The 11762-nt window shown below is 34.9% G+C and overlaps 1 protein-coding gene across 1 annotated transcript; it reads left to right on the top strand.

Annotated features, from left to right (window-relative positions):
- Positions 1 to 4448: 4448 nt before the first annotated feature.
- On the top strand, positions 4449 to 8542 carry LOC109216728 (PI-PLC X domain-containing protein At5g67130-like). Its single transcript, XM_019380906.1, has 9 exons — positions 4449 to 4668; positions 4754 to 4834; positions 4970 to 5089; positions 5183 to 5320; positions 6302 to 6400; positions 6505 to 6808; positions 7089 to 7312; positions 7404 to 7490; positions 8102 to 8542. The coding sequence occupies exons 1-9, from the start codon at positions 4663 to 4665 to the stop codon at positions 8288 to 8290; spliced, it is 1248 nt and encodes a 415-aa protein (XP_019236451.1). The 5' UTR covers positions 4449 to 4662; the 3' UTR covers positions 8291 to 8542.
- Positions 8543 to 11762: the final 3220 nt, after the last annotated feature.

Genomic DNA, 11762 nt, shown 5'->3' with positions numbered 1-11762 from the left:
CAGTATCTTCCCCACGAATACAATCACCATTATCAACGGATTCATCTCCATTTTCTCTCTCAAATTTGAGCACTTATGGATTGGTTCCGCCAACAACATTAGATGCCAATTTACTCCGTCAAAGATATGGTACCCTCCTTTGGGACTATGCTATGCGGAAGATAGACGCCGATGCCATAGGAGACAATGAAGCATGCGCAAAGATTGTTAGACGAATGACAGATTCGGATACTTCTGTGAAGATAGCTTTAGAATAGTTATTGCTGAATATAGTTTTTGAAGATAGTTTTTTGTGAATATTGTTTTGGTAAAGATGGTTATCTGTTAAGAACAACTCATGTATTCACTTTATGCACTGTACTCAAAGTGTTTATTCAGCAGTTTATAATTTCAAAGCTTCACTTTGTTTTACTGTTTTGTGCAACAGTATATATTCAGCAGTTTGTATTCATATGTATTCACCAGATGTATACATGTATTCAAATATATCTGGAGTATGTATTCAAATATATCTGCAATGTGTATTCATATGTATTCAAAATATATATGCAGTATGTATTCAGCAGTTTACTAAGAATAATCCTTTAGCAAACTATGGAATGTATTCATCAGATGTATATATGTATTCAAATATATCTTCGTTATGTATTCATATGTATTCCACTATATATTAAGCATTTGGTATTCATATGTATTCAGCAGATTGTAGTGTATTGCCATATGTAAAATCGAATTATATTGATTGTTGTATATATTTGTGTGAAATTCGAATTTTATTTAGTAAACAGAACTTCCACGAACGATAGCAACAAAGAAAGTCAGGATTGAATCTCTAGAGATTGCTCTGTTTTGGGGTATTTTTCGGCTGAGAATATTCTATAACTGGAAATGCAAATTATGCGTGTTATAATTGAGTTAGTTAAGTTATATTAGGAGTCTATCGCGTTAATTGATTTACTTACCGTTTTTAAACAGCTGAAAGGATCCATTTTTTTCCGCAGATTTACATTACTGTATTCACGAATACAGCTCGCGAATACAGTCAAATACATTCTCTGCTTATCTGGACTCCCCTGTTTTCCGCTGAGTTTTGCTACTGTATTCATGAATACAGTAGCAAAAATACATTGAATACAGTCTATAACAACTGAAAACATAGCTATAGGAAGTAATTTAGTAAATGATAGCTATAGCAAGCTAATAACCACTAAAAAATAGTGATTCGTGAAAACTTCTCTAATTTCTATTCAGGAAATTATACCTACTGACCTTGAAAATGGATAGTGTTGATTTTTTCACCCATGTTTGTTTCAGGAAATTCAACATATAATTTTTGCCGTCAAAAGTCAAAAATGTTGCTCACGGGCACGCGAGGGCAACACTTGTTAAACTTGAAATTCTGCCCATAAGATACTGGGGTCAAAAAATAAAAAATGACACACGAAATGTCTTATTTGTGCATATCACCCATTTCTATTTCCACAAGTGATGTACTCCCCCGTCAGCAATAAGTGTTTTGGCCTTTGACGCATCCCATAAGAAAATATAACTCATAAAGAAAAAAGGCAAAGTGACTAAATTATCCTTAATTAAGATTTATGTATTGTTAATGACACATTGAGATAAATAAATAAGGGTAAATTTTGAAAAAATAAAGTTAATTCCGTCTTGATTATGTAAAAAGATACTTATTTTAAATCAAAATAAAAAGATCAAAAAGTCACTTATTATCGACCGGAGGAAGTACCAAATAATGCACCTAAAAGAACAGTGTATAGAAGGAGAAGGAAGAAACATCAACGTGGCAGCGGCAGGCAGATTTATATAGGACCCAGTGTTACCTTGTTCAACATATATCGCGTTCAAGCTTCAAAGTAACTAGAAACTTTATTAGTACGCCAATTACATGAATTGTTGGAAAAGTATTACTCTTTCCTTCGTAAATAGCAATCTTGGAAATTATGTAGGATCGTCGTCCTTACCTATTTGAAAATGGTGATCTCAAAAGGAAAAATATACTTCCTCCTGTTCATTTTAATATGGTTTTAGCTAAACAAATTTGGTCCAAAATAATTATTCTTTTAGAAAAAATAAAAATGATATTATTGTTCTTTTACACATTTATCTTTATCTAATAAATTATCTACATCATTTTTTAAACAGTCTTCCAAGAATTATTGCTTAATTTTAGTAGAGATAACGGTAATCTAGTAAAAAACAATCCTTAAAATGAATGTCATTAAATGAAATTTTGAATGAATATGCCAAAAGCTTAAACAAGAATTAAAACGAACAGGAAGTAGTAGTACGAAAATCATTTATGCCCCTATTTGGCTATTCGAAAATACTACTCCCTCCGGTCCACAATAAGTGATCAATTTGCTTTTTTATTTTGGTCCAAAATAAGTGTTCATTTATATAATCAAGAAAGAATTCAATTTGTTTTTACAAGATTACCCTTATGTACATATCCCTAAAAAGTTTTCTTACTCCTCACATTAAATATTTAATTGAAAGAATTACAAGAAAATACACATGACTTCACACCATAACAAACCATGTTTTTAAGTTTTACCCGATCTAGCCCATATTGTACATATTTTGAAAACACTAGCTCTTGCAAATTTAAAATCTATGTTCTTACAACTATTGCTTCTAAAAGCTATGGAGTTAAATCTGTGTTCTCACAACCATTGCTTTCATTCTCTCTTCTTCTCACATATTTTACATATGCTTCAAGGGGTCGTCCGCTATTACTGCTTCTCCCCCTATGCCACCTGGTTGCAATGTAAAAAAATTGAAGAGTAGAAGTCCACCATTGAAGGTCATTCAAAGCTTTGCTTTCAAAATTAGAATTTTTTGAGTTTGTTTGTTGTTTGGATTGGGTGTTATTCCAATTGATTGAAAATATCAAAAGGAGTTCAAAATTTAAATTTGAAGTGATTTGGAGTAGATTTGAGCAAGATTTGAGTTAAATTTCAGAAAAGACGCAAGGAAGAAACGTAGTCAGTTTTTTGTAAAATTATGTATAATCTTGTATAATAGTGTATATGAGTGTATAAATACATCTTATACACTATTATACACTTTTATAAACCTTTATACAAGCGTCTGTAGACGAACTTCTTACACGATTTTTAGTTGCAATTCTTGTCCAAAACCAGTCCAAATCTCCATTAAATGACTTCAAATTTTATATACAACCTCCTTATACTATTTCTAACAAGTCTAAACAACACACACTCTAAATCTCTCACAAAATCATATTTAGAATTTAAACCCACATATTGAAGCTTGTTAAAAATCTAATTTTCACCACCCAAATGAATTTGGTTTGTTGAACTAATATTTGAGTCACAGTTACTGATTCGAAAATTAACTTAAAAGCTTGAGCAATCTTTTTTAAAAATTAAATAGAAATTTGGGAACCTATTGGAGTTGGATGTTGAATCTTAGCCTATTAATTTTTGGGTTATTTGGTTGTAAATTGAAATATGGGCTATAAAATTGAAAAGTAGGGAGCCCAATTGTTCTTACGTGAATTTTTCTCTATTTAATTAAGGGTAGTTTAGTTATACTAGGTATTTTTGTATAGAATTTAGTATTTTCTTAATGGGCGTTCCAAAAACAAATTGGTCACTTATCGTGGATCAGAGGGAGTAGTGATTTATGAGCGCAGATTGTCCTCGTCTAATTGGAGATAGTGAAACTATAATTATACTATACTCCCTCCGGTCCAAAATAAGTGATTTTTTGGCCTTTTTCTTGTGGTCCAAAATAAGTGATTTTTCCAGATTTCAAGAATGAATTAATTATTTTTTTCCTACATTGTCCTTGGAGTAAATAGTGTTGGAATATGTGTTAGGACTATATATGTGAGATAGTAAAGGTTAATATGGTCAATTCCATTGCTAATTAATGTTAAAAGGTGAATTTCTTAATCTGTGTGAAAACATCCAAAAAATTACTTATTTTGGACCGGAGAGAGTATTACACATTGTTTTCTGAGCCTATTTTAAAATTATCTCGGTGGAAAGAAACTAGACGCATATCATATTTTAATAACAATAATAATTATTGTTCAATTCCAAATAAGTTGGTGCCGGATATAGATTCTCATTGTACATATTTTTTGTTTAAATTCATCTTTGACCAATAAGTGCACAGATTATATTCCAACCTTATTTGTAAAGGATTTAAATTATATTTATTCCCAATATGAATAATTTTAATATTAACTAGTTATAACATGTTATTTATTATTCTATTTGTAATTAAGTATACAAATATAAATATTAAATTATTTGAGTATCTGTCGTATTGTTAGGACATAAAACTTAAAGTCGAAATTGAAACTCTCAAAAGGGGTTTAAGGGAGAGGCAAAAGAAAAGTAAAAGGAAAATAGAGAAATAGTAAGTAAAATTGCCCAAAACATTGGTGTACTTCCTAAAACGGGATGCATAAATACATATTCTTGGCAGGTGGCGGTTGGAAAACAGAGATTTCCTCATCCTAGTAAAACTGACGTTACTTTTCCTAAAACAAGAGTACAATCCGACACAGAGAGAAACCGTTTATAAAAACTGAATCAGGGAATTTGGAGGAGTTATCAACCCCTTCTCCCTCCTCTCTTTCTTCTCTACAATCACAGAGCCTAAATTATGCAGGCATGTAATCTCTTAATGTCAATTCCGATTACTAATTAACCCGTATTCTCGTCATAATCATTCGTTTTCTTTCTTCTCATTTCAGGAGATCATCCGTTACACCATCAAGCTTCTTCTTCTCTATATCGCCGTTTCTTTCTTTTTCCTCCATTCTTCTTGCCTTACGGTATCTATTCATTATTTAATTCTTATACATTAATATTTGAAACCCAGTTAAGATCGCACTGAATTTCTTTCAAAGTTGTGAATCTGTTATTGAATTCTCTTTTTTTTTTTTTTTTGGAATTTGATTTATAAACAGATTGGAGAAACTTGTAGCAGCAGTAATTGTGATGAAGGCCTAGTCTGCTCCACTTGTCCCGCTAATGGCAACACCCGCTCCAGATGTACTCGCATTCAACCCACTATTCCCACCACCAAGGTGAATTCTTAACTCCTAGTATTATTCACTTTCTTTTTTGTTTCCACATTAATGGTATAATTCAGATTTTATTTTTATTTTTGTGGTTGAAAGGTAAAAGGTTTGCCATTTAACAAGTATTCATGGCTGACGGCCCACAACTCGTTTGCATTGTCCGGGTCAAAATCTGCAACCGGGTCTAGTATTCTTGCTCCCACCAACCAGGAGGATTTCATTACTAGTCAGCTCAAGGTGATGTGCTCTATTTTTTCAGTAATAAGCTGAATATTTACCTCAGAATTCAGATAGTATAACATTCTTTGTCAACTGTCTTTGTCCTACAATGACTAAATAACCACAAGGGCTATTTGGTCAACTTCAATATGCTTTTGTACACACTACTTTTGCCTCCCCCCCCCCCCCCCCCAACCCCCTTCTTTCAGTAGGCAAAATAGAGAATTCAAAGGGAAAAAGAAAGATATCCAATGAGAGTAAGAACAAAAATTTGCCCCTCAGAGTCAGAGCACAATGTCTACCTTCTTCAGGTAGGGCTAAGGTCTATGTACATTCTACACTCCTCAGACCCCACTAGTGGGATTACACTGAGGTTTTTCGTTGTTGTTGTTGTTGTAGGCAGAGCAGGAGCAATGCTCACTGCTACTCAATGAGAAAAGAAATTGACAGTTTAAAGCAAAAAGATGGAAATACCTTATTCTGAAAGATGAACTCTTTTAGGTAGGAGAGAGAAGAAAAAGTCAGAATTGGGTGGCAATATATAATTGCAAAAACTCGTGTGTTTTACTTTGCTTAGAACACAAGCATGTGCTTTCACCTAATCATCTCATAAAATGTACACATGGAAATGTCCTAATGGGTGATCTGTGGACTCCACTTTACCTTATTTAATTCAACCTAATATCTCAATTATGAGATCAAGTTGCTATCTTTAATCCCCACTTTTTCTATGTAAGATCTTGCAAGGCATAACTTGATTCGCTTTTCGCAAAATCATAGCTGTGTGATTCAACTAATCTGAGACCTACTCCAGTAAAAAAAAAAAAAAAAAACCTTAAAAACATGCTTTCAGTAAATATGTTATGACCAATTCAGAGAGTAAATGGTTTATCCACATCAACATTCACAATATTTTACGCAGTGAAATCATTATTTTGTCAAGTTCAAAAGTTCTTAATGTTAAAACTTCGCTAAAGAAAATAATTTTAATGTCTGCAGAATGGTGTTCGAGGACTTATGCTTGATATGTATGACTTCAATGATGATATCTGGCTTTGTCACTCATTTGGTGGAAAGTGTTACAATGTTACAGCATTTGTAAGTTATCCAACACATCCTAATTATCCTTGATTACTGGATTCATTCAACTATCGTACTTGTTATTGCTGATTAAATGTGACTTCCTCTCTGGATTGTTTCAGCAACCTGCAATTAATTCGCTGAAAGAAATTCAAGTGTTTCTCGAACAAAACCCATCAGAGGTTGTCACCATCTTCATTGAAGACTATGTCTCATCTCCAAAGGGCTTGAGCAAGGTTTTTAATGCCTCTGGTCTTAATAAGTACTGGTTTCCAGTGTCTCGTATGCCCAAAAAAGGAGAAGATTGGCCGACAGTGGATGACATGGTCAAGCAGAATCAACGTCTTGTAGTATTCACCTCTAAATCATCCAAGGAGGCTTCTGAGGGCATTGCTTACGAGTGGAGATACGTTGTTGAAAACCAATGTGAGTTATAGTCTTTGCCTAATTTGATACTTATGTTACTGCTTGACATACTTTAAGAACGTCAATATTCTTGCATTCGAGATTTACTTAGCAGTTCTAACGAGTTCTTGTAACGTTGAATTGTAGTGTAAGTTTTGGTTTCATAATGGTATAGGTTGGTCCTTGGACAAACTTTTGTTCATTTGTAGCTTCACTAGTTTATCTTCCCCACGTTTGGTACCATTCAGAAATCGTTGCTCAAACTATTGGCAACTTGATATGTTAACCACATCTTTTGCAGATGGTAATGGTGGGATGAAAGTCGGTTCTTGTCCAAGTCGATCTGAATCATCTCCTATGAGTACATCGTCAATCTCTTTGGTTCTGCAGAATTATTTTCCTGACAATCCCAACATAACAGCAGCTTGTGTGGATAATTCTGCTCCATTAGTTAATATGACGAAAACTTGCTTTGAAGCAGCTGGCAAAAGGTGGCCAAATTTTATTGCTGTTGATTTTTATCAGGTATAGCGTTCACATGAGTCATGTTCTTTTTATTAAATTATTCTCCTGTTAAACGTAAGAACATTATGATCAATTTTGCTTACTGATGCAGAAAAGTGATGGTGGTGGAGCTCCAGAAGCTGTAGATGAAGCAAACGGCCAATTAGCTTGTAATTGTAGCAGTATTGCCTATTGCAAGGTTTGCTTACTAGCTTTGACTTTAAATTCTATAATGAACACAACACCACATTTGACACTATTAGAAAATCATTCTAGCAGCATTTAGGATTTTATTTCCTGCTCTTCTTGAGCTTTCTTGATACTTTACTGCCTTTCAACTTAGAAACAGGACAAGTTAATTCTGCTAAGATGCAAAATTCTAAGAACAAACTATTTGCAATAATAAGGTGAAAAGTGCCTGCATTTACTGGTTTCAAGTTACTGATTCCAGAGGTTGTTCTCATTGGAACAACTCAAGAGAAGGCGAATACTTTTGACCATTTTGGCCGAGAACAAATTTGAATTTGGCAATAAGTAGTTACGAAATTTGTAATTTTATATTTTGCCTCATGCAAATAATCTAAATTGAAAAAGAAACATATACTTGATTGTCTTGATGCTGCTATCAGAACTAATAGTGTGGATATTACCTTTTTCATACTCTTGTATACCACTGTAATCAACCTTTGCTTTACTTTGAACATTCTATTTCACAGTCCCAGAATTGGATTCTCCTTATTGTTATTTACTTCATTGCATTATTCTTATCTAATTTACCATGAAACTATATTGATTTTCTTTGATAAGCAGGCAAGTGGTACATCGCACAAATGCGAGGCACCAATGTTATCACCCCCACCACCAGCGCAAGCAACAACTACAGGAACATCACAAGATGGCAACAACGAGAACAACAATAATTCTCAATCAAGCAGAAGTAAACCACTTCATTGGTTCATTGGCACAATTTTTGCGGCAATTCTTCTTCTGCACGCATAGTTGGCGCATTCTCTGAAAGTCTATACTCAATTTTTCAGAAGAGACACACTACCTGACGATCGTCTTATCTTTTATTTTTTAAATTTATCTTGTATTTACTGGTTGAGTTTCTTCACTTATCGGATATTAAAGTGTTTATATGAGTGTGTAATCAAAATGAGTACCGACACATGATGGATGGGGCAATGAGCTGCAGCGGGAAATTGAACTGTTTTTTTTTAAATTATGCATGGAAGCTGGTGTTAGACTTTTTCCTCAGCACATAAATTAGACAGTATCAAACTTAAGCAAAATGGAACGAGACATCTTGGGACCCACCCCAACACCATGTGCAAAATGAATACATAAAAATATTAAAAAGAGAGAATAAGTACACTATATTAACTGAAGATAGGCAAACCATTGTTCAGGAAGAAGCTGCCAAGCTGAGGCGGATCTAGATCAAATATTACGGGTTCCCGTTAATCCAGTAATTTTTGCATAAACTTCGTATTTGTAGTAAAAAATATATTAAAAGTATAAGAATATTTGGCTTGGAACCTAGTTCATTGGTTCAGTTATCATGTAAATTAACTTGAGATTTTTGTAGGTACCCATAAACTTAAAATTCTGGATCCGCCTCAGGCCAAGCATATGCCAAAAGTCTTGTTTTTTAATTTTCTTTCCCTCTCTTGCACAGTCAAACACCATTATATAAAATGAAACAAAGGAAGTACATGTAATTTTGTTGAAAGCTGGACAGAGATCGTTTCAAATGTTTCTAAATGAGTGTAAGAGTAGTACTTCACACTTATTCATTTAGTGTATATTTTATACACTCCTCATATGCAGGTGTTTGGATTTCATCAAATAATTCTTACATTTAACATTTTAAACTAAAAAATATACTATTAACTATTGCTAATTGAACATCTTAAGTATTGATTTCTTTTCGCAAGAACCATATGAAAAGTATGCATACAACAACTTAATTAATTAATCGAAATTTGAGATTAGATGGAGAGAAGAATGGTTAAGAATGTGTCAGAATGTAATAGTACTTGATTTTAGGATTTAATTGGAATAAGATTGCCTTAATTAATTTACTTAGGGACGAAAATTAGGAAAAAACATACGGATTAAGGAAAGTAGGGGGTCATGCAAATTTGGTGGGAGAAATCATAGTTCTATTAAAGGCTACAAATATGAGCATCACCTTCGCATGCCCAGCGCTATATGAGGAGTTGTGCACACATATAGCTTATTGCGCCGACCTTAATGGCTCACAGAAAGAATGTCTGTGAATCACAAACAGAGGCGTGAAACATTCTCTGCACTCGTACGTTGAGGATATGGCTAATTGGAAGAGCATAATAATAAACTCAATTTCATTGCCTTTCAAGTTACTATGTGCAAAGGTATGGAGGTCCCTAAAGTTCCTAGTGCTGAGTTCGGAGCTTCAAGGAGTCGACCCGCTCTTTGTTTTGTCTTCCTACATGCTGATCCCAAGTGATCCAGATAATCCATTTACTAGGGATTATGCAAGCTAATAATATTTAGGTAAGTTGTTTCTGGTATTCCTCACTCAAATTAACTGATATACATTTCTTGAAAACAGCAACAACAGTCAGGAGACACAAAACGCGCACAGTGACACCAAAATACAGGGACATATATAATTAACTTGTAAGGCAACAATTCATGTATTCCCGATCGATGGTTTCTACTCGAATCATTATATACACATATAGTTGAAATATTATTAAAAGCGTCCACTCGATTTACAATTCATGTGCCTCTGCATAAGGAAATAATGTTCCATCCTTTTTCGAAACACAAGACCGCCCTCTATCTGGCAGCAAATACTAATGAAAAGTTTACCTTCTAAGTCTAACAAAAACTGTAAACTTGTTAAATAGAGGTATCTATTCCAAGAAATCTGACAAATGTGGCTTAGTCAATGTAACGACCCGATCGGTCGTTTTGAGTGTATTAGCCCAATCGCCTATTTATTGCTTCTCCCGTATCTTTTTTGCTTAAGTGACTTGCCGGGAGGTTCTGTTGTTGGTTTCGGAGTGTTTTGGGACACTTAGTCCCTAAAACGGAAGTTTAAGTCTTAGGATTTTGACTGTAGTTGGAACTGTGTGAAGACGACTCCGGAATGGAGTTTGGTCGGTTCCGTTAGCTTCGTTGGGTGATTATGAACTTAGGAGCGTGTCCGGATTGTTATTTGGAGGTCTGTAGCTGATTTAGTCTTGAAGTGGCAAAAGTTGATTTTTTGGAAATTTTGACCGAAAGTGGACTTTTTGATATCGGGGTCGGATTCCGATTCCGAAAGTTGGAGTGGGTCCGTAATGTCGAATATGACTTGTGTGCAAAATTTGAGGTCAATCGGACGTGGTTTCGTAGGTTTCGGCATCGATTGTAGAAGTTTGAAGTTTCAAAGTTCATTAAGTTTGGATTGGAGTGTGATTCGTATTTTTGTTGTTGTTTGATGTGATTTGAGGGCTCGACTAAGTTCGTATGGTGTTTTAGGACATATTGGTATGTTTGGTTGAGGTCCTGGGGGGCCTCGTGTGAGTTTCAGATGGTTAACGGTGGGAATTGATTTTGGAAGATGGCTGAAGTTCTGTGATCTGGTGCATCTGGTTTCCTTATACGCGATCGCGAGAGATGGTCCGCGATTGCGTAGGCTAAGCTGGGCAGAGGAAGGATTTGTTCTTCGCGTTCGCGGGCAGAAGTATGCGAACGCGTATTGGTGTGACGTGGTGCTTCGTGAACGCGTGGCCAAGGTCGCGTTCGCGTAGTGTTAAGGAGGCTAAAGCTGGGCCACGCGCTTTGCTCATCGCGAACACGAGGGGTCGTTCGCGGTCACGTAAGTATGAGAGCCAGTGCATCGCATTCGCGTGGTGTTATCCGCGTTCGCGTAGGGTTAAATTTTGGGCCAGCGAAGTTGTGCTTCGCTATCCCGAGGCAATTTCTGTGATCGCGATTAAGGAATCACTGGGTAGTTATAAACATTTCAAAAACGAGGGTTCAGCCATTTTTATCAAAACTTGAGATAGAGAGCTCGGATTTGCACGAGATTTTTTGAGTTTCGGAGACATCGATTGGGTAATGATTCTTCACTTATTTTTGGTTAAATCCCACTAATTTATCATTAATTCCATCGTTTAATTCGGATTTGGGTTGAAAAATTTGGGAAAAATGGGAGAAGTTCTTCAACTAAGATTATGGGTTTTGATTGGGATTTTAATATCGGATTTGGATAATATTGGTACGAGTAAACTCGTGAGTGAATGGGTGTTCATATATTGTAATTTTTACCCGATTCCAAGTCGTGGACCCGGATCGACTTTTTGGGACGATTTTCTAATTTCTTGCTTAAGCCTTGAATTTATTAATTAGATTAGTTTCTTATAGTTACATTTATGATACGTAATTGCTTTTGGCTAGATATGGGCCATTCGAAATCGGATAATCGTGGAAAAGG

The sequence above is a fragment of the Nicotiana attenuata genome, unplaced genomic scaffold, assembly GCF_001879085.1.
Source record: "Nicotiana attenuata strain UT unplaced genomic scaffold, NIATTr2, whole genome shotgun sequence".
Taxonomy (NCBI): Eukaryota; Viridiplantae; Streptophyta; class Magnoliopsida; order Solanales; family Solanaceae; genus Nicotiana; species Nicotiana attenuata.
This window is presented reverse-complemented; position numbering and strand designations above follow the sequence as displayed.

What these genes read in the sequence shown, in the direction of transcription:
- LOC109216728 (XM_019380906.1), top strand. An exon ending in CCACTATTCCCACCACCAAG is followed by an intron (nt 5,090 to 5,182) that starts GTGAATTCTTAA and finishes TGTGGTTGAAAG; the next exon opens with GTAAAAGGTTTGCCATTTAA. An exon ending in ATACGTTGTTGAAAACCAAT is followed by an intron (nt 6,809 to 7,088) that starts GTGAGTTATAGT and finishes CATCTTTTGCAG; the next exon opens with ATGGTAATGGTGGGATGAAA.